The following is a 25,786-nucleotide window of genomic DNA, read 5'->3' on the forward strand; positions in this document are numbered from 1 at the left end:
GCTAAAACCAATAAAATGAATTTTAACAGGGGTGAATGTAAAATTCTGCATTTAGGTAGAAAAAATCCAGTGTTTATCTTGATTTCAGTAAGGATTTTGATAAGGTTACACATACTATCCTTGTTGACAAGCTGGTAAAATGTGGTTTGGATCCTGTTTCCGTTAGGAGGATCTGTAACTGGTTGACGGATCACACCCGAAGAGTGCTTGTGAATGGTTCCTCATCCTCTTGGAGTGGAGCGACAAGTGGAGTGCCTCAAGGATCTGTCCTGGGACCTGTTTTATTCAACATCTTTATCAATAATTTGGATGAAGGAATAGAGGGAATGCTTATTTGCAGATACTAAATTGGGAGGGGTTGCAAACACAGAAGAAGACAGAAACAGGATACAGAATGACCTTGACAGGCTGGAAAACTGGGCTAAAATCAATAAAATGAATTTTAACGGGGATAAATGTAAAGTTCTGCATTTAGCTAGGAAGAATCCAATGCATGGTTATAGGATGGGGGAGACTTGTCTTAGCAGTAGTATGTGTGAAAAGGATCTAGGGGTCTTAGTGGACCATACGCTGAACATGCGTCAACAGTGTGATGCGGTGGCTAAAAAGGCAAATGCAATTTTGGGCCGTATCAACAGAAGTATAGTGTCCAGATCATGTGATGTGTTGGTATCACTTTGCTCTGGTTAAGACCTCACCTGGAGTCTTGTGTTCAGTTTTGGGCACCACATTTTAAGAAGGATATAGACAAGCTGGAAGGGGTCCAGAGGAGGGCGACAAAGATGGTGAGGGGTCTGGAGACCAAGTCCTATGAGTGGAGTCATGACGCCTTCCGCTAGCGTTCAGCACTCGCCAGGCCTGCAAGCCTCGAATGAGAATTTGATCAGCAGGCTTCTTGTGGAATGCCACAAGGCACCTTTCCAGGGCTCTTCTTACAGGGCCTACTGTCAGCTCTTGGGAGGTCTGGTTACATCAGGGGTGTGTGGCCTAATATGCAAAGGAGCTCCAGCTACAAAAAAAGCCCTGCAGTTTTGTATTTTAAATGGAAGTTGAAAATCTTAAGGAAGGAAAGTTCAGGAGGGGTGGGAGTTTCTTGAAAGCGAAATGCTGAAAACGCGATCACAGACGATTCCCCTGCGAAGAAAAAAATGGAAAAAGCCTAAAGAAGTCGAAGTGGCTCCATAAACAGCTCTCTAAAGACTTGAGGAATAAAAAAGACTCCTTTAGGAATTGGAAGGAGGGCCTTATAACCAAGGATGGGTATAAACAAATCACCGGTGCTTGCAGAGAAAAAGTTAGGAAAGCTAAAGCTCAGTATGAGCTTAGGCTGGCCAAAGATGCTAAAAACAACAAGAAAGGGTTCTTTTCTTATGTTCAGAGTAAGAAATAGAGCAAGGACGTGGTAGGCCAATTGCGAGGGCAAAAAAGTGAAATTGTAACAGGTCATGAAGAGACGGCGGAACTGCTCAATTCTTACTTTTCCTCAGTCTTCTCTTCTGAGGGGAACGGTGCTCAATATGGGAAAAAACAGAAAATATAAGGAGGGTATGAAGTTCCAACCTAGGATCAGCATAGTAGGGGTAGTACATAAACACCTTGGGCGTTTTCGCACTGACCTTCAAGTGGCGTGACCACCCTCTTCACACCGGAGGATCTGCGCGGATTTCGCACAAGGATCGCCGGAGCACCCAAAAGAGCCGGCGACTTCCGTCGCGAAGCCCGCTCAAACGGAAACCGCCAAGAAGCAGGAAAACGTTTGAGCGGCTTTTGCGACGGAAGTCGCCGGCTCTTTTGGGTGCTCCGGCGCTTCTTGTGCGAAATCCGCGCAGATCCTCCGGTGTGAAGAGGGTGGTCGCGCCACTTGAAGGTCAGTGCGAAAACGCCCCTTGTTTCTTTAAATGAAACGAAGTCCTCAGGGCCAGATGAATTGCATCCAACGGTTCTAAAAGAGCTTGCAGATGTAATTGCTGAGCCTCTGGCTATTATTTTTGAGAATTCTTGGAGAACAGGAGAGGTGCCGGAAGATTGGAGGTGGGCGAATGTTGTCCCCATCTTCAAGAAGGGGGAAAAAGCAGATCCGGGTAACTACCGACCTGTCAGCTTGACGTCTATACCTGGAAAAGTTTTGGAACAAATCATCAGTCGGTCCTGGAACATTTAGAAAAAATGGATGTGATTACTAAGAGCCAGCATGGTTTTCTCAAGAACAAGTCATGTTAGACTAACCTGATCTCTTTTTTTGAGAAAGTGACTACCTTGCTGGATCGGGGGAATGCTGTAGACATTGTTTATCTTGATTTCAGTAAGGATTTTGATAAGGTTCCACATACTATCCTTGTTGACAAGCTGGTAAAATGTGGTTTGGATCCTGTTTCCGTTAGGAGGATCTGTAACTGGTTGACAGATCGCACCCAAAGAGTGCTTGTGAATGGTTCCTCATCCTCTTGGAGAGGAGTGACAAGTGGAGTTCCTCAGGGATCTGTCCTGGGACCTGTTTTCTTCAACATCTTTATCAGTGATTTGGATGAAGGAATAGAGGGAATGCTTGTTAAATTTGCAGATGATACTAAATTGGGAGGGGTTGCAAACACAGAAGACAGAAACAGGATACAGGATTACCTTGACAGGCTGGAAAACTGGACTAAAACCAATAAAATGAATTTTAACAGGGATAAATGTAAAGTTCTGCATTTAGGTAGGAAAAATCCAATGCATGGTTATAGAATGGGGGAGACTTGTCTTAGCAGTAGTATGTGCGAAAAGGATCTTGGGGTCTTACTTGATCATACGCTGAACATGAGTCAACAGTGTGATGTGGTGGCTAAAAAGGCAAATGCAATTTTGGGCCGTATCAACAGAAGTCTAGTGTCCAAATCACGTGATGTGATGGTATCGCTTTATTCTGCTCTGGTAAGACCTCACCAGGAGTATTATGTTCAGTTTTGGGCACCACATTTTAAGAAGGATATAGACAAGCTGGAACGGGTCCAGAGGAGGGCAACGAAGATGGTGAGGGGTCTGGAGACCAAGTCCTAAGAGGAAAGGTTGAAGGAGCTGGGAATGTTTAGCCTGGAGAGGAGGTGGCTGAGAAGTGATAAAATCACCATCTTCAAGTATTTGAAGGGCTGTCATATAGAGGATGGTGTGGAATTGTTTTCTGTGGCCCCGGAAGGTAGGACCAGAACCAATGGGTTGAAATTAAATCAAAAGAGTTTCTGGCTCAACGTTAGGAAGAACTTCCTGACTGTTAGAGTGATTCCTCAGTGGAACAGGCTTTCTCAGGAGGTGGTAGGCTCTCCTCCTTTGAGGAGATGGCTAGATGGCCATCTGACAGCACTGAAGATCCTGTGAATTTAGGGGGAGGTGTTTGTGAGTTTCCTGCATTGTTCAGGGGGTTGGGCTAGATGACCCTAGAGGTCCCTTCCAACTCTGTGATTCTGCTACTATCAAGTAATTTGTCTTTTAGTGGCTCATTTTTATAATATTATGGTTTATGACTGTAAGCTACCCAGAGCAAGACTCTGAAGAAATAAGAAATACTCCAAATAACTAAGTCCTTGATTATTTTTTCTCTCCACACTGCTAAGCAGGGCTGGGATTCTAGCAGGAGCTCCTTTGCATCTTAGGCCACATGCCTCTGATGTAGCCAATTCTCCGAGAGCTTACAAAAAAGAGCCTTTCAAGCTCTTGGAGGATTGGCTACATCAGGGGTGTGTGGCCTAATACGCAAAGGAGCTCCTGCTAGAATTCCACCCATGCAGCTAAGTATTGGGGGATGGAAAGCCCAGACAGTGCCTAGAGGATCACCAATCAGAAATTGTGATGACGCCACAGTTTCTGCCAAGATTTTGTGGGTTCCACCATTCATTCTGCTGGAAGTAGTGCAGAACTCACGGGTGTTTTTTTTTTTTAAATTATATTCTTTAAGAGGGTAGATCAAGGATGGGTGGCTGTGTTAGCGTGCCCATAGCAGTAAAAAAGAACAGGATTCCAGTAGCATCTTAAAAGATTCACAGGGTAGGAGCTTTTAAAAAGAGCCCCGTGGCGCAGAGGGGTGAAGTGCAGTACTACAGTCTAAGCTCTGCGGAAGCTGGGTTTGCAGGTAGCCGGCTCAAGGTTGACTGAGCCTTCCATCCTTCCGAGGTCGGTAAAATGAGTTCCCAGCTTGCTGGGGGGAAAGTGTAGGAGACTAGGGGAGGCAATGGCAAACCACCGTCTAAAAAGTCTGCCATTAAAACATTGTAATGTGCCGTCAACCCCAGAGTCAGAAATGACTGGTGCTTGCACAGGGAACTGTGAACATATATGAACATATGAAGCTGCCTTCTACTGAATCAGACCCTCGGTCCATCAAAGTCAGTATCATCTACTCAGACTGGCAGCAGCTCTCCAGCTGAGGTTTTTCACGCCTACTTGCCTGGACCCTTTTTGGTTGGAGATGCCGGGGATTGAACCTGGGACCTTCTGCTTCCCAAGCAGATGCTCTACCACTGAGCCACTGTCCCTCCCCTAATATGAACATATGAAGCTGTCATCTACTGAATCAGGACCCCCCCTTGGTCCATCAAAGTCAGTCTTGTCTACTCAGACTTGCAGCGGCTCTCCAGGGTCTCCAGCTGAGGTTTTTCACGCCTACTTGCCTGGACCCTTTTTAGTTGGAGATGCCAGGGATTGAACCTGGGACCTCCTGCTTCCCAAGCAGATGCTCTACCACTGAGCCACCATCCCTCTCCTAAAGGTTTTGGGAGATCCATTGTTCATATGAACATATGAAGCTGCCATCTACTGAATCAGCCTGTCCTGGGTCCATCAAAGTCAGTCTTGTCTACTCAGACTTGCAGCGGCTCTCCAAGGTCTCAAGCGGAGGTTTTTCACGCCTATTTGCCTGGACCCTTTTTAGTTGGAGATGCCGGGGATTGAACCTGGGACCTTCTGCTTCCCTAGCAGACGCTCTACCACTGAGCCACAGCCCCATTCATGGCTCTCCAGGGTCTCAAGCTGAGGTTTTTCGTACCTATTTGCCTGGACCCTTTTTAGTTGGAGATGCCGGGGATTGAACCTGGGACCTTCTGCTTCCCAAGCAGACGCTCTACCACTGAGCCACGGTCATCCTACCTTTTTAGGAGCTTTCAACGAGTCGCTGCTCACTTCTTCAAAGGGTGTAAATGCAGAATGTTATAGCTTTGAACTTTGTCACCCTAGAAGCACAAAACCCCAAGAAGTTGCAATGCAAGTTGCCGTGCAGGCCGGAAGCCACAAGGGGCCTGGGCTGCAGGGAATTTTGGCCCTTGGGGCAGGTGCAAGAGTGCCACCTTTTTTGTTCTGTTTTGGCCGACCTGCTGTCCAGCATAGGGGCTATAGATTTCTGAGGATGTGAACAAGAGTGGCCCTGACTCCTCCTTTGGACTTGGCACGCAGCACGCACACAGACACCCCGCTAAAAGGTTGGCCACGGTGGAGTTTTTGAAACCTGCCCAACCAGCTCCGTCTCGTCTCCAGCTCTGAGCCGTTCTCTTGGAAGTGATATGCAAATTCAGTCAGTGGGACAGGCTGGGCCAAAGGAGGTTTCAGGCTCAGCCCCTGATGCTGGGCGTCGTCCAGGCCGGCTCACGAGCCAAGGATGAGCCAGAGGTGGGGGTCAAGAATGCCAGGGGTCAGAGCCAGGAAACCCAAGTCAGTCCAAGGTGAGTCACAAAAAAGGCTTGGCTGTTCTCGGGCCCAAGAACTTTCTGTACTCTTTCTGTGGCCAAATTGGGGTGGGGGTGGGGGGTGGGGACTTTGGCCTCAGAACTGAGAGGACACGTGAGTGCAGCCACAGTTGAACAGAATCAACTGCACATGGCCGGGGTATCCAAATTGGCTGCAGCTCTCCAGTTTCCTTGTCTGACGGGAACAAAGGAGCCTGCTGGCTGGGCCGCAGCTGCAGCTCTCCTCGAGAACATGGCGTGTGACGCCCCTCCCTTGGGCCTTCTTGCCCTGCTGCCATCCCTGCGATGCGGTCTTGCCTTCGACGGTGCTTCCACTCCAAGGGCTCCGACCACCTGCTTCTCCATCCCGAGCTTCTCGTAGGCCTTTCTAACTTGATTGCAACCGCTGGCACAGAAACATGTGTCCCATTATTTAAGTTGAAACTTTAAATTTAGCATGATTATCATTGCGCAACTGAGGATTTTTTTTATTTTTATTTTTTTATTTTTGCCAGTTTGAGGTGCTTTTCTCTAGGAAGGGAGGAAGGAAGGAAGGACGGAAGGAAGGGAGGGAGGAGGGAAGGGAGGGAGGGAGGAAGGAGGGAAGGAAGGAAGGAAGGAAGGAAGGAAGGAAGGAAGGAAGGAAGGAAGGAAGGAAGGAAGGAAGGAAGGAAGCCAGTTTGCTGTAGTGGTGAAGTGTGCGGACTCTTATCTGGGAGAACTGGGTTTGATTCCCCACTCCTCCACTTGCAGCTGCTGGAATGGCCTTGGGTCAGCCATAGCTATTGCAGGAGTTGTCCTTGAAAGGGCAGCTTCTGGGAGAGCTCTCTCAGCCCCACCCACCTCACAGGGTGTCTGTTGTTGGGGGAGAAGATATAGGAGATCGTGAGCCGCTCTGAGTCTCTAATTCAGAGAGAAGGGCGGGGTATAAATCTGCAGTCTTCTTCTTCTTCTTAACTCAGCAGTGGTCTGAATTCGTAATCCAAAAGGTCTGGATTTTGGGGTGGGGGGGGGAAGCGCCCTTTATAGCTACTTGGCTACTCCAAGCTTCATTCCTCCAGTAAATGGCAGCAAAGCAGTTTGGAAACACCAAGAAACTCTGTCTTGCTAGGCCTCTTGTTCATACAAGAGAGAAGAGACAGGTAGAGCAGCTTGTTAAGAAGAAGACTGCAGGTTTATACCCCACCCTTCTCTCTGAATCAGAGACTCAGAGCGGCTCACAATCTGCTTTCCCTCCTCCCCCACAACAGACACCCTGTGAGGTGGGTGGGGCTGAGAGGGCTCTGATAGAAGCTACCCTTTCAAGGACAACTCCTGCGAGAGCTATGGCTGACCCAAGGCCATCCCAGCAGCTGCAAGTGGAGGAGTGGGGAATCAAACCCGGTTCTCCCAGATAACAGTCTGCACACTTCACCACTGCACCAAACTGACTCTCCTTTCCAGCCTAGAAACAGGAGAGACACAGGGCGTGCAAACGTCTTAGAATGGGAAGGCAGCAAATTCTTGACAAAATAAAGAAAGGTGATGGAGCTGATGTTTTGGGATATTTAAAATGCATCAAAGTTTCTTTTGCTAGCATATGAAAACTCTGCCGCAAGCGTACATGAGCTCCAGTTTAAAGCCTGGGGGATAATTCCGCATCTCGCTCATACAGTGTTCTCACAGTATTGTGTGCAACTCAGAGCGGCTGGTCAGTGTTCTTTGTTATGTTTCTGGCCCACCTTTATTACAGAACTGAAGTTGGCCTGCATTGGGTTCCCTAGTAGGGATGCCAACCTCCAGATAGTTGAGAACCTAGAGCGAACCGTGTTCAAAAGAGATGTAGGATCTCTCAAGAAGTCTGTAAGGACTAACAATAAACTACAAGCACTCGCAAAAGCTCAATGCCAAGATTATATTTACTTTAAGGCTAAGTAATAAGTAAGTAAGCACAAGCCGGAATTAAGATTGCCGGGAAAAACATCAACAACCTCAGATATGCAGATGATACCTCTCTAATGGCAAAAAGTGAGGAGGACCTCTTGTTCAGGGTGAAAGAGGAGAACACAAAAGTAGGCTTGAAACTCAACATCAAAAAAACTAAGATCATGGCATCCGGCCCCATCACACCTTGGCAAATAGAAGGGGAAGACGTGGAAGCAGTGACAGACTTCACATTTCTGGGATCCAAGATCACTGCAGATGGTGACTGTAGCCATGAAATTAAAAGACGTTTGCTCCTTGGGAGGACAGCTATGGCGAACCTGGGCAGTATAATAAAAAGTAGACACATCACCCTGCCAACAAAAGCCCGTATAGTCAAAGTGATGGTATTCCCAGTAGTAATGTACTGCTGTGAGAGCTGGACCATAAGGAAGGCCGAGCGCAGAAGAACAGATGCTTTTGAGCTGTGGTGCTGGAGAAGACTCTTGAGAGTCCCTTGGACTGCAAGAAGATCCAATCAGTCAGTCCTAAGGGAAATCAACCCCAACTGTTCCCTGGAAAGTCAGATGCTGAAGATGAAGCTCAAATACTTTGGCCACCAAATGAGAAGGGAGCACTCCCTGGAGAAGATCCTGATGCTAGGAAAGAAGAGGAGATGGCTGGACAGCGTTACTGCTATAACAAACACGAATTTGAGCAGACTTCGGGGGATGGTGGAAGACAGGAGGGCCTGGCATGACTTTGTCCATGGGGTCGCAAAGAGTCAAACTCGACTGTGCGACTGAACAACAAAAAATAAAGTTCTAAATGCGTTAAAGCAATAAGCCTATTTTTACATACTCACAATTTATGAAAATACATTGAAATAATTACAAATCATACAAAAACCAGAGTCACTTAAAGAGTCCACCCAAAAGGGCTGCTGTACTGTAGCAGTGTTGACAGGTAGACCTCTCTGTGGAGAAACAAAGTTATTGCTGAAAGACTCTCAAAACAACAACATTGCAGTGTAGTGAAGACTCAAGGATGAATAAAAAGTATATTTGATAACATGTCTCTTTTGAACAAAAAGAGCCTCGTGGTGCAGAGTGTTAAAGCTGCAATACTGCAGTGCTAAGCTCTGCTCACGACCTGAGTTTGATCGTGGTGGAAGCTGGGTTCAGGTAGCCAGCTCAAGATTGACTCAGCCTTCCATCCTTCCAAGGTCGGTAAAAGGAGTACCAAGGTTGCGGGCGTAGGGGAGTGTAGATGACTGGGGAAGGCAATGGCAAACCACCCCGTAAAAAGTCTGCCGTGAAAACGTTGTGAAAACCACGTCACCCCAGAGTCGGAAATGACTGGTGCTCGCACAGGGGACCTTTCCTTCCTTTCCTCTTTTGGACACGGTTCTCTCTAGGTTCTCTACCATACTGTGTTTTTCCCGTTTGGTTTACACAACCTCCAGATAGTGGCTGGAGTTTTCCTGGGGTTACCACTGATCTCCAGGTGAGAGAAATCTGGAGAAAACGGCTGCTTTGGAAGATGGACTCTGTGGCATTTTACTCCGCGGAGGTCTCCCCCATCCCCAAACCCTGCCCTCCTCAACCTCCACCCCCCCCCCCCAAAAAAAAAAATCACCAGGTATCTCCCACCCTGGAGTTGGCACCCCTGGTTTCCAGGCAGTCTCCCATCCAAGCACTGAGCAGGCAGTGGTCTGCTTTGCTTCAGCAGGGTGGCCCTGGCCCAAGAACGCACCTGAAGTCACCTTATCCTGAATGAGACCCACCTTGGCCCTTCAAAGCCGATACCATCTGCTCAGTCAGCAAGACCGATTTTGCACTAGGCTTGTTCCGGGGTGGAGAGCCCTTTTGCTCCCGGCGCTTCTCTGTTTTCGCGCAAGGTGCTGCGGAACTGCGAGTTGGCGTGCCGCTTTTCTGTGGCAAGCGAGACCCTCTTGCAGGCAGTTTCTGCTTGCCGCGGGAGAGCAGCATGCCAACTCACATCTCTGCAGCAGCTTGTGCAAAAACAGAGAGAAGCACCGGGGGCAAAAGGGCTCTGCACCCGGAACAAGCCCTAGTGCAAACTCGATGCAGCTCTGCACAGTGTAAGGTGGAGAAAGGTCTTTTGCATCGCCTACCTGCCAGATCTTTTAACTGGAGATGCCAGGGGTACCACCTGTTCCAAGGTGCTCAACCAGTTGGCCCTTTACCATGAAGCCACTGTTCTGTGGGACCGTAAAGAAAAGCAGACATGCACCCTGTCGTGGCAATCCACAAGTCAAACCCAACCTTTCTGTGTCTGGAGAACCACTGGCCCCACCCCTAACCTTCCCCTTGTTTTAAGGTTCTTGAAGCCCTTGGAAACTTCCCATTGAGGCACTGTGGGTAAAGATCAGCTGTTGTGATGTCCTAGACTGCAGGCTCGCGCGCAGGAGGGTGCTGGCTTCCTTTCCAGCCTCGAAAGCGCCACGGTGTAGACATTCATTGCTGTCAGAGTGATGAAGTGTTCACGCATCGTATAATCAGAAGTGCTCCTTTTTAGCAAACTGCCCTCCCCTGTTATGGGCCTTCAGATTTCCCCCCATAAATTACCTCCCATTGATGGGGGGGTGGTGTAGGGGGGAGGTTTCACTCATGACTTCCCCCTCCCCTCTCACCACTCAAGTTTCGACAGGAGTCAGCTGTTTTGAATCCAGCGATAAATCTTTACATCTGTCTCCTACTCTGTTGGCAGCAGCAGTGGAATCGCTCTCTTGCAGACCCTTTGCGCCGTGTTAGGTTTTAATATTATGGTTAACCGCAGAGATTTATACCATGCTGCAGATAAACGGAAAGGAATGTTGAAACTTTTAATAAAAAACATGCAGATGAGGCTAGAAATGGGGTTTGCTGTTGCCAGTTAGGCCATCTGCAGAGACCGGGGTTGCCAACTCTCAGGGAAATTCCTGGAGGTTTGGAGGTGGAGCCTGGAGAAAGTAGACACAGGAAGGGGAGGGACCTCGATAGGACGTGATGCCGCAGAGTCCGCCCTCCAAAGCAGCCATTTCCTCCCGGGGAGGTGACTCAAGGTCAGTTGTAATTCTGGGAGATCTCCAGGCCCCAAAACAGGAGAGTCACAGATAGGACAACGATACCGTGATTCAAAAATGCCACTCTTATCAAATGTATGCTAAATATTTATTTTATTTTATCAGATTTATAGCCCACCCTCCCCGCCGAAGTGGGCTCAGGGCGGCTCACAACGCATTGCTTACAATGAAAACATTTGCATTAAAAGCATTAAACAGTTTAAAATAATTTGCTGCTAATTTTGATTTAAGATGCCGTTCAATGATTTTAACGCAACAAAAAATGCAAGCTAGTGACCAATTTACTAAGAAGTATATAGAAAATTCCTCTGCGCAGGCCTGAAGGTGTCCACATCCACAACCCACAACATGCCAAGTCCTGCAGTGATGGGCAAGGGGCGAAACGGCAGGTGGAAGATGCCACTGGAAGCCGCAGTCCCGATCCTGCATGTAGGCGGTTCAGGGTATTGGTCGCCTGATGCTGACCCGGAGACGAAAGCATTTTTCAGCAGCACCCTGAACGACCAAGCAACCTTATTTAGGGACAGCACTGCTTGCTCCGTATGGAGAGGGGCCTAGAAAAGGTAGCCTAAATAAAGAATCGTACTGCTACAGCACCAACCCCAAATCAGACTTTTCCCTGCAGCCGCTGTGGCTGGACCTGCCTGTCCCACATTGGTCTTGTCAGCCACCAGCGAGCCTGCAGCAGACGTGGACTACTGCACCTTTCTTAAATCTTCGTTCACGAAGGACGTTTTCGCACAGACCTTAATCAGCAGCGACGCCCCTCTTCACCGCGCAGGATCGGCACGGATTTCGCACTAATTGCCGCGGAGCACCCGGAAGAGCCGGAAAGTCCCGCGGCTTTTGCGGCGCAAATGGAAACTGGTTTTTGGCTGTTTCCGTTTGCGCCGCAAAAGCCGTGGGACTTTCCGGCTCTTCCGGGTGCTCCGCGGCAATTAGTGCGAAATCCGCGCCGATCCTGCGCGGTGAAGAGGGGCGTCGCTGCTGATTAAGGTCAGTGCGAAAACGCCCGAAGTCAAGCCGAGAGAGAGATAGAAACCAGTCCAAATGTCCAAAACATGTACATTCAAGTCCCAAAGTAGTGTGGTAACAAGCCAATCGATTAAGTACTTGTTTCTTTCCAGTCTTCATCAGACCTGGGACCAATATTGATTCAATTATATAGATTCTTGACACAATTTTTTAAAAAGGGGGACGCAGAGCGTCTCCAGCAGCAATTTCACATTGGCTACAGCTCAGTATGGCGCAAGAGGCCTCATACTGAGCTGTAGCCGATGTGAAATTGCTGTACAGCGATCACTATGTAAAGAATCTATATAATTGAATCAATATTGGTCCCAGGTCTGATGAAGACTGGAAAGAAACAAGTACTTAATCGATTGGCTTGTCACCACACTACTTTGGCACTTGAATGTACATGTTTTGGACATTTGGACTGGTTTCTATATACTTCTTAGTAAACTGGTCACTAGCTTCCATTTTTTGTTGTGTTAAGATCATTATAGTGACCTCTCTAGGATTGTATTCTGTTCAGTGATCTTAAGCACCCATTAGCAGTCTTGGTGGTGGTGATGGTCAGCATCTCACATGCTAACTGAAACAGTGTCATCTTACAGGCCTTGCAGTCCGTCAAGGTCCCGCAAGGCTCTGACCTTCTCAGGCAGTTGGTTCCACCAATGAGGGGCAGCCACTGAGAAGGCTCTTTCTCACGTGGTTTTCAGTCTTGCTTCCCCTGGCCCAGGGAACGAAACTTCTTAGAAGAAGATATAGACAATTTTATTTATTTATTTTTGCTGATTTCTTAGTCCTTTCCTAGGTCAGGCTCAGGGCGGATTACAGCATAATAAAACAGCTAAAATCACATCATAAGACAGTTAAATTTAAACAGTTAAAACCGTCGCAATGAAATAAAATAAGGCAGCGTCAGTGATATGTACATCCTTCACCGATTGAAACACAGGATGCGGTCAGTGCAGGAAGGCCAGTAGCTGGTGTGAGGACGCCCACCTGCCTTAGCCAAAAGCCTGGTGGAACAGCTCCGTTTCACAGGCCTTCCGGAATAGCAGTAAATCCGGTAGGGCCCGCATCTCCTTGGGGAGCTGATTCCACCAGGTTGGGGCCAGGACCAAAAAGGCCCTGGCCCTGGTCGAGGCAAGCCGGACATCCTTTGGGCCAGGGATGGTCACAAGATGTTGATTGGCCGATGATTCATAATAGTGTAAAGTGCCACAAATTTCAGTATCAATGCTCAGAGCAGTTTCCTCTTATCATCCAAACTCCATACTTGAAAAGCAGAAAGTGCTTGTAGAAAAGTGCTTGTAATTCTCAAGCATCCATTTTCCCACTGGGTGGAGAAACTCCTTGTGCCTCCTCCAACGGAGACACCAACCTCAGTATTCCTCTGTTTCCACAATGATCTTTGTCAAGGAGGGGCTTAGAAGAGACTCACAACTCCACCACTCTCTGCTTCCTTCACCGGGGTGGAATTCTAGCAGGAGCTCCTTTGTATATTAGGCCACACACCCCTGATGTAGCCAATCCTCCAAGAGCTTACAAGGCTCTTAGCACAGGGCCTGCTGTAAGCTCCAGGAGGATTGGCTACATCAGTGGGGTGTGGCCTAATATGCAAAGGAGCTCCTGCTAGAATTCCACCCCGGATTACAAGCACTCGTTCTTCGGAGATAACCATCCCAGCCCTTTGACCGTGGGTGGGCTGTCTTTCTAGTATGGAATCACAGAAAGGTTCCAACCAGATGCACTTTTATCAGAACAGGCTGTTACTGTGAGAACAGACATGCTTCTGAGTCACACAGAACTCTTCACCGTAACTCAAAGGCTCGCATGCTTCTGTCCTTGATGTACGTGGTCCGATGACTGGCTTTGTGCATCTTCTGCTCCGAGAGCACTAAGGGGGCACGGTGGCAGAGCATCTGCTTGGCATGCGGAAGGACCCAGGTTCAATCCCCGGCGCCTCCAGTTGAATAGATGACTGTGGGAGAGTAGTTAACTCACTCAGTCGTTAGGCTTACTCTAGATGTTAATTGATCAATTCTGTGGAAAAAAAAAATCTGTGAAAAAAACAAAAACCCGGTGAGTCCAAAGGTACATCAGTGAGGTCCTGGTGAGGTTATGCTAGCAATTCAGCCAAACAGTCATGCTCATTCTCCACTTGGATCTCCACTGGAACTGACAGTGAAGTTGCTGGATTCAGTTCTGCACGGAGAGCCAGTTTGGTGTAGTGGTTAAGTATGCAGACTCTTATCTGGGAGAACTGGGTTTGATCCCCCACTCCTCCACTTGCACCTGCTGGCATGGCCTTGGGTCAGCCATAGCTCTGGCAGAGGTTGTCCTTGAAAGGGCAGCTGTTGTGAGAGCCCTCTCCAGCCTCACCCACCTCACAGGGTGCCTGTTGTGGGGGAGGAGGGTAAAGGAGATTGTGAGCCACTCTGAGACTCTCGGAGTGGAGGGCGGGATATAAATCCAATATCTTCATCTACCTCACAGGGTGCCTGTTGTGGGGGAGGAGGGTAAAGGAGATTGTGAGCCACTCTGAGACTCTTCGGAGTGGAGGCAGGCATAAATCCAGTATCTTCATCTACCTCACAGGGTGTCTGTTGTGGGGGAGGAAGGGAAAGGAGATTGTGAGCCGCTCTTTGACTCTTCAGAGTGGAGGGAGGGATATAAATCCAATATCTTCATCTTCTTCTTCTCTGTAAAGTCACGTAGACAATCACTTAGGAAGTGATATGAAAGACCTCCAGCTAAAACCCTGGAGAGCCAAGTAGACAGTAGTTCGGATTCCATATAAGGCAGCTTCACGTGTTCACCTGTGTCCCAGCTGGTTCCCCTCCTGTACCATCCAGGAAGTACCCATTTTATAGAAGAGACTGCGGTTGACCAGTAGAGCCTCTGCTTGACACGCAGAAAGTCCCAGGTTCAATCCCCAGCATCCCCTATAACAAGGTTGGGGAACCTCCATCCCGAGGGCCGTATACTTGGGGATTGCTGGACAGATACACAGATTGCCATGTGGCAGCCTCCCTGGGGCCTGGCTGGCCAGCAAGGATCGTGGGGCCCAGCCATGCCATGCAGCAGCCTCCCCAGGGCCAGGCAGGGATCACAGGGCCCAGATGTACTGTGCGGCAGCCTCCCTGGGGCCTGGCTGGCCGGCCAGAATTGCTGCAGGGCCTGGAGAAGTTACTGTCCCAGCTCAGTTTGCACTTGATTATCCCAGAGGGTGTGGCCTAATATGCTAATGAGTGTGTGGCCTAATATGCTAATATTAGGGGATGTGGTCTAATATGCTACTGAGTCGTGCTGGGCTTTTTCTACAAAAAAGCCCTGGACCTATGCATTTGCCTAGGGTGGCGGACCAGGTGTGTGTGTGTGTGTGTGAGATTAGGCTCTCCCCACATGACTTCAAATAGAAAAACAATTATTTGCATTAATTTTGCTGGCCTGAATCCTTCTCCCTTAGCGGAGCACCCACGAATGATGTTATAAATATCCACATGGCCCTTGGGAGAAAAAGGGTTCCCAACCCCTGGCCTATAAGGATCAGGTAGGAGGTGATCTGCCTGAGACCCTAGAGAGCTGCTGCCAGCCTGAGCAGACAGAGCGACGGCCTGACTCAACCAAAGGCAGCTTCGTGTCGTGTTTTACACATCATGTGGCTCCTCCAAATGTATTCCACAGCAGTTCCCGTAGCGCTTTCTGGAGTTCCCCCCAAAGAGCAAATGTTAATAGGCGGCCGCCTGAGGACCGGTTGGTGCCTACAAATTAGGAGCTGAGGCGGCTGATGTGCTTCTGGTGCGCTGTGAAGAGCGAGCGTTCCCGGCACGAACGCGTGCCCACTTGCAGCCCGCCTTGGACACAGGCTCTTGTTTGTTTTCCTGAGCTGATTGTGTCCTTTTCTTACCAAAGTCCCAATGGCTCCTGACATGCGAAATGACAGTAACAACGTCAGGATGCCGCACAAAGTTTGTTTTTCCTCTCCTCTCGTTCCTCCCCCCGCCTCGCTGAGATCGAGTGAAGGGAAACGGCTCCCACTTAAAAGGCAGCCCTTTGAAAACCGTCCACATCTGGTGAAATTCCGGGTAATTAAGCCAGGGTTTGCGAAGCAGCGATTAATTTCAGTCTTCCGTTTCCCCCCCACCCGAGCGAGTCTTTCTTCCCAGGCATTTGGGTGGCCGCTGCGGCTGCAGACAAACCGTTATTGTGAATCTCCTTATTAGCAGGAGGGTATTGAGAAAGTAAAGTGAGCAACCGAATGATTTGGGAGAATTCTCACCAGCGAGTGGAACTGGGGGAATACGGTAATCTGTAGCAGGATGACCTTACTGGCAGAACAAAGAGAAGTGGGCAATACGGCAAAGTCTCAAAGCATAATTGGAGAATGAGGGCTGCCATTTTGAATTTCTCAGTCTTGCTGTAAGCGTTCGCTTACAGCTGAGCGGCTTATTTTAGAACCGGACAGCAGATAGGTTGGAATTGGTCTCTTTGCCACTCGCCGTCTTTGTAAGACCACTAAGAACATAAGAGAAGCCATGTTGGATCAGGCCAATGGCCTCATCCAGTCCAACACTCTGTGTCACACAGTGGCAAAAAAATTTATATATACACACACAGTGTGGCTAATAGCCACTGATGGACCTGTGCTCCATATTTTTATCTAAACCCCTCTTCAAGGCGGCTATACTTGCGGCCACCACCACCTCCTGTGGCAGTGAATTCCACATGTTAATCACCCTTTGGGTGAAGAAGTATTTCCTTTTGTGAGCCGCCCTGAGCCTGCTCCGGCGGGGAGGGCGGGATAGAAATAAAAAATTATTATTATTATTATTATTATTATTATCCGTTTTAACCTGCCTGCTCAGCAATTTCATCGAATGCCCACGAGTTCTTGTATTGTGAGAAAGGGAGAAAAGGACTTCTCTACTTTCTCCATCCCATGCAGAATCTTGTCAACCTCTATCATGTCACCCCGCAGTCGATGTTTCTCCAAGCTAAAGAGCCCCAAGCGTTTCCACCTTTCTTCATAGGGAAAGTGTTCCAGCCCTTTAATCATTCTAGTTGCCCTTTTCTGGCAACTAGCAGCTACGTTCCCTCTGGAAATGATGTAGAATTCCCTGGGGAAAGATTCCTTGATGGTGTTATGCCAAAAAATGGCCTTGCCCTGTGCCGTTGCCAGAGTTTGCAGACGGTGCTGTTAGGCTGGTGTTCTTGGCCTGCCCTCAGGGTCTCCCCCCCACCATGCCATCAGGTCGGAGCCCACATGTGGCAGCCTTCTAGGGGTGGCCAAACCTGCTCAACAGAAGAGCCGCATGGAATAAAAGTCAGGTGTTTGAGAGTCGGAGGGAGGCCCGCTGTCAGCCCCTGGCAGCGTCACTGAAGCTCGACTGGCTACCCACTGGCCAAATACGACCATCCTCTCTCCTCCTGGCTCTTTTTGTTTCCCACCATGCCAACACTTTCACAGAAAGGTAGTACATATTTTCTTGGCAATCTAGAACGTCTGTCAGTGCTTACTATCGGTGTCTTTATCAGTGCCTACTAGCCATGGTGACTAAAGGGAACCTCATGTTCAAATGCACCGATCCCAGAGCCATGAGACAACGTCAGGGGAAGGTCTCAGCCTCTGTGCCTTGCTGTTGGCCCTCGAGAGGAACAGGTTGGCCACTGTGTGAGTCACGATGGTGGACTAGATGTACCACTGGTCTGATCCAGCAGGGCTCTTCTGGTGTTTTTATAAAGACCTCAGCCTCTACTCTGTGAAACTGGTTGGCCACTGTGTGGGACAGGATACTGGACTAAATGGACCACTGGTCTGATCCAGTAGGACTTGTCTTATGTTCGTATGAAGGCCTCAGCCTCTGTGCCCTGTTGTTGGCCCTCCAGAGAAACAGGTTGGGCACTGTGTGAGTCACAGTGCTGAACTAGATGGACCACTGGTCTGATCCAGCAGGGCTCTTCTTATTAAGGCCTTCGCCTCTATGCTCAGGTGTTGGTCCTCCAGAGGAACTGGTTGGCCAGACAGGACGCTGGGCTAGATGGACCACTGATCTAATGCAGCAGGGTTCTTCTGATGTTCTTACAGTCTTGCTCGTGTACACAAGTTGGCAGCCCTGTACTGACCACATCTGAAGGGGCAACCAAACCCTGCAGATGGTATAAAGCAGGGGTGTCAAACATGCGGCCCAGGGACCAAATCGGGCTCCCAAGCAACTGGCTGTTATCTACTTCCTTCTCTCTCTGTCTTGCTTCCTTCTGCATCACAGCTTGCTTTGCCAGGCTTGCTCAATTGCACAGGAGCTACAAAGCAAAGCCTCTATCTTCTCCATTGGCTGAGGCTCCTCCCTTGGGGAGAAGGGGGGAGGGATAGTATCTCTCAATTGCATAGCAGAGCTACTGAGCCAATCCTCTCTCCTTTCTATTGGCTGAGGCTCCTCCCCTCCTCTTGGTCCCCTGGGGAAGGAAGCAAAGAGCCAGAGCTTCCTTTGCCCAGTTCTCTGGATCGCACCGGATACAAAGAAAGTACCTGTAAGACCAACGAGTGCTAAGTTTATATCTCTGCTACCTAACATTACATTTTATGACACGCATGGCCCAGCGCGACAAGATCTCATTTATGTCCGATCCAGCCCACATAACAAATGAGTTTGACACCCCTGGTATAAAGCATAGCATGTTCTTCTTTTGTCTTTCGTGCAGAGCGCAGATACCCTCCAGTCCACCATCCAGCCAGAAATGCAAATAGACCACGGAGCCATTCAGATCCAGTGAGAGGGAGCCAACCAACAGGAGAGAGAGCAGCAGCTCCGGATTCCAGCCAAAGAGCCTGGCTTCTCCGCGGGGAGAGTATGGACTTACTGGTGTTCCCTGTACATACAAGCGTGGCTCACCTCTGTGGATCTGGTCGTCTTGACCTACGTGTGGACCCATTGACGAAGGCACACCCCAGAGCCCTACGGACGACGGTGGTGGGAGCTGCCATATTTTCGCTCCGGGAGAAAAATCTCCAAATTCGCTAGGCTCAGCCGGACTCTTTGTTTTATAAGGCAAATAGTCGTTCAGGAGGTGAAACCTAATTAAATTAATTAATCAAGCGATCACAAGCACTAACAACACCATTCTTGCATTTGTTCTGTGACTCAACACTCCTGAAAGCGTGTAGATACCTTGTCGGACACACAGCCGTCTCGCGGCGCATACCCGTCACCGCACCAAAAGAATCAAGAGTGCAAATATATTTTGCTGATCAGAGATTTTTTTTTTATTCGCTATGTTGTTTATAACAAAAAAAGAGAGAGAGATGTATTTAAGAAAGAAGGAAACTGGGGGGGGGGGGGCGGGGGGAAGATCCATTATTGCAAACATTAGCTATTTTGCCGGTGGTTTTTCTGTTTCAGTATAATAAAAAAAAAAGTATTTACAAAAAAAAACCCCAGAAAAGAAAACAAATTAAAAAAAAACCCTTACCAGAAAAGGCCAGCCCTTTTGTTTGTACTGTTGCTTAACAAGTTTTCTAAGGGGAAAGCTACTATCCAACACTGTAATTATGCATTTCTAAGGAAATAAATGTGTATTTATGAACAGCACCCTTCTCTATTTCACTCTTCATCCTTGCATTTGACCCCCTTTCATTTCCAGGTAGGCTTGCCAATCCCCAGGTCCCAGCGGGGGTTCTTCCGCTTTCCCAGACTCCTTCCCGCCCCCAGTCAGCTGGCCGGCGGGGGAAGCCCCGCCCCCAAAGGACCATGTGCATTTGAACCTCCGGAGGCTTCAGTCTCCGATTGAAAGACTTCCTCTTGGGATGGTGTGTCTTTGTTGCTGTGAAGAAGCTGGCAGCAACTCATGAGTAGAGAGGCCAATCCCCTGCTTCAGAGTTGCCAGAAAGGGGCGGGGGAGGGAAAAGTCTGCTGAGCACTTCATTATTCCCTATGCGGAGATCGATTCTCATAGGGTATAATGGGGAATTGATCTGGAGGTTTCGGGGGCTCTGGGGGAGCTGTTTTTTGAGGTAGAGGCACCAAATTTTCAGTATAGTATCTAGTGCCTCTCCCCAAAGTACCTCCCAAGATTCAAAACGATTGGACCAGGGGGTCCAATTCTATGAGCCCCAAACGAAGGTGCCCCTATCCATTATTTCCTATGGAAGGAAGACATTTAAAAAGGTGTGCTGTCCCTTTAAATGTGATGGCCAGAACTTTCCTTTACTACAAAAGGAAAGAAAAGATGATATTGGATGTATATCCCGCCCTCCACTCCGAAGAGTCTCAGAGCGGATCACAATCTCCTTTCTCTTCCTCCCCCACAACAGACCCCCTGTGAGGTAGATGAAGATATTGGATTTATATCCCGCCCTCCACTCCGGAGAGTCTCAGAGTGGCTCACAGTCTCGTTTACCTTCCTCCCCCACAACAGACACCCTGCGAGGTAGATGATATTGGATTTATATCCCGCCCTCCACTCTGAAGAGTCTCAGAGCGGCTCACAATCTCCTTTCCTTTCCTCCCCCACAACAGACCCCCTGTGAGGTAGATGAAGATATTGGATTTATATCCTGCCCTCCACTCCGAAGAGTCTCACAATCTCCTTTCCCTCCCCCCACCCCCAACAGACACCCTGTGAGGTAGATGAAGATATTGGATTTATATCCTGCCCTCCACTCCTAAGAGTCTCAGAGCGGCTCACAATCTCCTTTACCTTCCTCCCCCACAACAGACACCCTGTGAGGTGGGTGGGGCTGGAGAGGGCTCTCACAGCAGCTGCCCTTTCAAGGACAACCTCTGCCAGAGCTATGGCTGACCCAAGACCATGCTGGCAGGTGCAAGTGGAGGAGTGGGGAATCAAACCCGGTTCTCTCAGATAAGAGTCTGCACACTTAACCACTACACCAAACTGGCTCTCCAAGGAAAGGTTCCCTGTGCAAGCACCAGTCGTTTCCAACTCTAGGGTGACGTTGCTTTCACAACGTTTTCACGTCAGACATGTTACGGGGTGGTTTGCCATTGCCTTCCCCATTCAGCTACACTTTCCCCCCAGCAAGCTGAGTACTCATTTGACCGACCTTGGAAGCATGGAAGTCTGAGTCAGCCTCGAGCCGGCTACCTGAAAACCCAGCTTCCGGCGGGGATCAAACTCAGGTCATGAGCAGAGCTTAGGACTGCAGTACTGCAGCTTTAACAGTCTGCGCCACGGGTCTCTTCTTTCTACAAAAAGCCCTGTGCAAAACAATGGTGACATCAGGGTGTGTGACCTAATATGCAAATGAGTTCTGGCTGAGCTTTTTCTACCAAAAAAGCCTTGAAGATAACTAACAATATAAAGCATGCATGATATGATCACATTTTAAAACTATTAAAACCAACACATTTCTGGCACACGTTAGGTTTAGGTTTATTCGATTTATATCCCGCCCTCCCCACCAAAGCAGGTTCAGGGCAGCCTTGTTAAAACATCCTTTAAAACAGAATTAAAATACATACAAAGCATAAAAACAGCAATGAAGGCACTGGTTAGGAAGGACAGCTCACAGAAGGAATGCCAAACAGAATGAAAAATGTTCTGTTGCAGCTGACAGAAGATGGTAACAAGAGATCTCCCTGGAGACCCCCAAGTTCCAGAGAGCTGGTACCATAACCCAGAAGGCCCTCTCCCAGGTTGGTACCCACCAGTGTTCCCTCTACGCTGAGTTAGCGTGAGCTAGCTCACAATTTTTTCATCTCCAGCTCACACCTTTTTGTCTTAGCTCAAGAAGGATGACCCCAGAGCGCAATAATGTATGCAGGAGCTTACAACTTTCATGCCAGTAGCTCACAAAGTAGAATTTTTGCTCACAAGACTCTACAGCTTAGAGGGAACATGGGTACCTTCCTAATCTCAGGAGGCGCGCACTTGAAGGAGGGCCTCCAAGGATGACGGCAGTGGCAAGGCAGGTTCTTAAGGGACTAGGTCAGGGGTGGCCAAGCTTGCATAATATAACAGCCACATAGAATACATGTCAGATGTTTGAGAGCCGCAAGACAGGAAGGCAGGCAGGCAAATAGATGGGGAGAGGGAGGTGGAAAGAAAGAAACTTTAAATGCATTCTCCAAGCCGCTGGCTGGCTAGGCTTGGAAAGTGATTTAAAGACAAAAATGCCTTCTCCATGCCAGCTGATGAGGCGGTGGGGGCTTTGGAAAAGGAAAGGTCCCCCGTGCAAGCACCAGTCGTTTCCGACTCTGGGGTGACGTTGCTTTCACAACGTTTTCACGGAAGACTTTTTATGGGGTGGTTTGCCATGGCCTTCCCCACTTTCCCCCCAGCAAGCTGGGTACTCATTTTACCAACCTCAGAAGGATGGAAGGCTGAGTCAACCTTGGGCTGGCTACCTGAACTAGCTTCCGCTGGGATAGAACTCAGGTCGTGAGCAGAGAGTTCAGATCACAGGACTGCAGTACTGCTGCTTTGCCACTCTGTGCCACGGGGCCGCTAAGCTTTCAGAGCCACACAATATGTCAATCAATCAATCAACATTTTATTTATATCCCGCCCTCCCCACCAAGGCAGGCTCAGGGCGGCTAACAACATCAAATACAATAAATTATACAATAAGTATTTAAAAACAGTAACTAGTTTTAAAACAATCTACCGTATTTTTCGCTCCATAAGACGCACCTAGTTTTTAGAGCCGTTTGTGTGAATTTAGAGGCATTTGTGTGAATTTTTTGCAGTATTCGCTCCTTAAGACGCACACACTTTTCCCTCCACTTTTTTTGGGGGGGGAAAGTGAGTCTTATGGTGCAAAAAATACTGTAATTTAAAATTTCCTAAAATTAACGTTCTGGTGCTATTTCAAAAAACATGGTGGTGAAAATCACTTAGGCGAGTCCCTCTGTCATTTAATCGATAAAGGCCATCCCAAAAAGGATGGTCTTGCAGGCCCTGCGGAACTGTTCAAGGTTCCGCAGGGCCTGCACTTCTTCCGGGAGCGGCTTCCATAGGTGTGGAGCTACGATAGAGAAGGCCCGCATACGAGTGCTCTGCAGTTTTGCCTCCTTCGGCCCGGGGATGATCAGTTGGTTCTTCCCTGCTGACCTCAGTGCTCTCTGGGGTTCATACGGGGAAAGACGGTCCCTCAGGTAGGCAGGTCCTCGACCATATAGGGCTTTAAAGGTAATATGTGTGAAAGCGATTGTTTGGGTTGACTTCAGAGGTGTCTCTGAGTTGACACAAAGTGCTGGTCGCTTATCAGGCACCCTGAGGTTTTTTTTATCAGGAATGCACAGGAATGCAGCTCCGGCTGGCTTGGCATCAAGGGGAGTGGCCTAATATGCAAATGAGTCCCTGCTGGGCCTTTTCTACAAAAGAGCCCTGTCTGAAACAACAGTGATGTCAGGAGGTGTGGCCTAATATGCAAATGAGTCCTGCTGGGCTTTTTCTACAAAAGAGCCCTGTGTGAAACAATGGTGTCCGGAGGTGTGGCCTAATATGCAAATGAGTTCCTACTGGGCCTTTTCTACAAAAGAGCCCTGTGTGAAACAACAGTGATGTCAGGAGGTGTGGCCTAATATGCAAATGAGTCCTGCTGGGCTTTTTTCAGGAGGTGTGGCCACCCCTGGACTAGGTGGACTTGGCACAGGTGCTTCTTGGCAATTAGCATCAAAACCAACAGTTTTGTTTTGTTTTTAAGTTGCACAAATGCTGAAACTTGGAGCCCCTGGATCCATTTACAGGAGCCGGCTCTATTTTCTTATATCAGAAACAATAACTGTTGTAATCTGCAGAGCGTGCATAATTACCTTGGGACCCGTTCGGATTGCAGTCGCAATAATTTGGATGTCTGGGGGAGACGCGAAGGTTATTCCTGGGAAATCCAGCCTTGGGCCTCTGTGGGCATTTGTCCTGCATAGGCTTCCCAATCCCCAGGTCCCAGAGGGGGATCCCCCGGTTTTACAGGCTTCCCCCCTCCCCCAGCCAGCTGGCCAGCGGGGGAAGCCCCACCCCCACAGCCATCATGCACCTCCATGAACGATTCCCATAGGGAATGATGGGGAATTGATCTGCGGGTATTGGGGGCTCTGGGGGCTGTTTTTTGAGATAGAGGCACCAAATTTTCAGTATAGCATCTAGTGCCTCTCCCCAAAATAGCTCCCAAGTTTCAAAAAGATTGGACCAGGGGGTCCAATTCTATGAGTCCCAAAAGAAGGTGCCCCTATCCTTCATTATTTCCTATGGAAGGAAGGCATTTAAAAGGTGTGCCGTCCCTTTAAATGGCCAGAACTCCCTTGAAGTTCAATTATGCTTGTCACAACCTTGCTCTTGGCTCTGCCCCCAATGTCTCCTGGCTCCGCCCCCAAAGTCCCGAGATATTTCTTGAATTGGACTTGCCAACCCTAGTCCCGCACTGGAACGAGCAAAGAGTTTGCTCTAAGAAGTGAAGCTCCTTCTTTCAAGAGATTGATTCTGCAGCACACTGAATCAGTGATGCTCCACACACCCTGGAAGCAACCGTGTAGAAACGTCTCAGGGTAAAATGCAATTAGCCATTTACAATGTGGCAACAAGTTCAGGGTTAACATCCTTATTCTTGTAAAATAGCGTCCTGGGGAATTTTCAATAAAGTTGTCTTCCGCAGTATGATAAATTTGGCTAGAAGGGGAAGGGGGAGTAAAACACTTTTTCTCTCAGCTGCAGATATACACGGGAAATTGCAATCAGGGGGGAAATTTATTTGACTGGAGTAAAAATGTGTTCTAGGCTTGACAGTCCAGTTGTGGATTATTGTTTTTTCCCCCTTCTGCTGAGCTTAATAATACATTAAAGGCTGGTAAATAGAGAGCCGTGCTGAACGAACATGAAAGAGTCATAAAAACCCTAAGCTGTGAGAAGGGAGATTTAAGAGGTTTGACCTGCCAATTTAGCCAGACTTCCTGCATGACCTTGAACTTCGTCACCTACCTCGGAAAACCCAAATCCTCTTCTGCAGAATGAAAATAAGCGGGGCTTTAAAAAATTCCAAACTTTGTTCCAAGAAGAGTCAAATCCTGTGACTAGACGATGTCACGTACATTCAAACCTTGTGAATATTTGCCGATGTGGAGAAATGGCGGTTAGAGAGAAAGCTGTCACATTTCAAGGCAGACAAAATAAGGATGTCCCTACTCAACAAGTTCATACAGTTTGGGGATGGAGTAGAAAAGACGTTAAGAACATAAGAATGTAAGAGAAGCCCTGTTGGATCAGGTCAATGGCCCATCCATTCCAACACTCTGTGGCACACAGTGGCCAAAAAAACCCAGGTGCCATCAGGAGGTCCATCAGTGGGTTCAGGACACTAGAAGCCCTCCCATTGTGCGCTCTCCCCCCCAAGCACCAAGAATACAGAGCACCACTGCCCCAGACTGAGAGTTCCATAAGAACATAAAAGAAGCCTTGTTGGATCAGGCCAATGGCCCATCCAGTTCAACACTCTGTGTCACACAGTGGCCAAAAAACCCAAGTGCCATCAGGAGGTCCACCAGTGGGGCCAGGACACTAGAAGCCCTCCCACTGTGGGCCCCCCAAGCACCAAGAATACAGAGCATCACTGCCCCAGACTGAGAGTTCCATAAGAACATAAGAGAAGCCATGTTGGATCAGGCCAGTGGCCCATCCAGTCCAATACTCTGTGTCACATAAGAACATAAGAGAAGCCATGTTGGATCAGGCCAGTGGCCCATCCAGTCCAATACTCTGTGTCACATAAGAACATAAGAGAAGCCATGTTGGATCAGGCCAGTGGCCCATCCAGTCCAATACTCTGTGTCACATAAGAACATAAGAGAAGCCATGTTGGATCAGGCCAGTGGCCCATCCAGTCCAATACTCTGTGTCACATAAGAACATAAGAGAAGCCCTGTTGGATCAGGCCAGTGGCCCCTCCAGTCCAACACTCTGTGTCACAGAAGGACATAAGAGAAGCCATGTTGAATCAGGCCAATGGCCCATCCAGTGCAACACTCTGTGTCACACAGTGGCCTTTAGCCACCTTTAGCCATGGCAGACAAGATTAAACTTCCCAAACTTGAGGACGGAAGGGAAGGGTTTAAGGATTCCATCGCGTCATTTTGTAGAAGAAAAGGTG

At 48.6% G+C, this 25,786-nt stretch overlaps 1 protein-coding gene across 2 annotated transcripts in view; it reads left to right on the forward strand.

Moving 5' to 3' along the window:
• BANP (BTG3 associated nuclear protein) overlaps positions 1-19,274 on the forward strand; it is a 303,621-nt gene extending 284,347 nt beyond the window's left edge. For both annotated transcript variants that reach the window (XM_060253627.1, XM_060253628.1), the window contains exon 13: positions 18,391-19,274. In XM_060253627.1, the coding sequence (XP_060109610.1) occupies positions 18,391-18,462 (72 nt within the window). In that variant the 3' untranslated portion in view covers positions 18,463-19,274. The remainder of the gene's footprint in view (positions 1-18,390) is intronic.
• The last annotated feature ends 6,512 nt before the right edge of the window (positions 19,275-25,786 follow it).

This window comes from Heteronotia binoei, chromosome 14, assembly GCF_032191835.1.
Source record: "Heteronotia binoei isolate CCM8104 ecotype False Entrance Well chromosome 14, APGP_CSIRO_Hbin_v1, whole genome shotgun sequence".
NCBI lineage: Eukaryota > Metazoa > Chordata > Lepidosauria > Squamata > Gekkonidae > Heteronotia > Heteronotia binoei.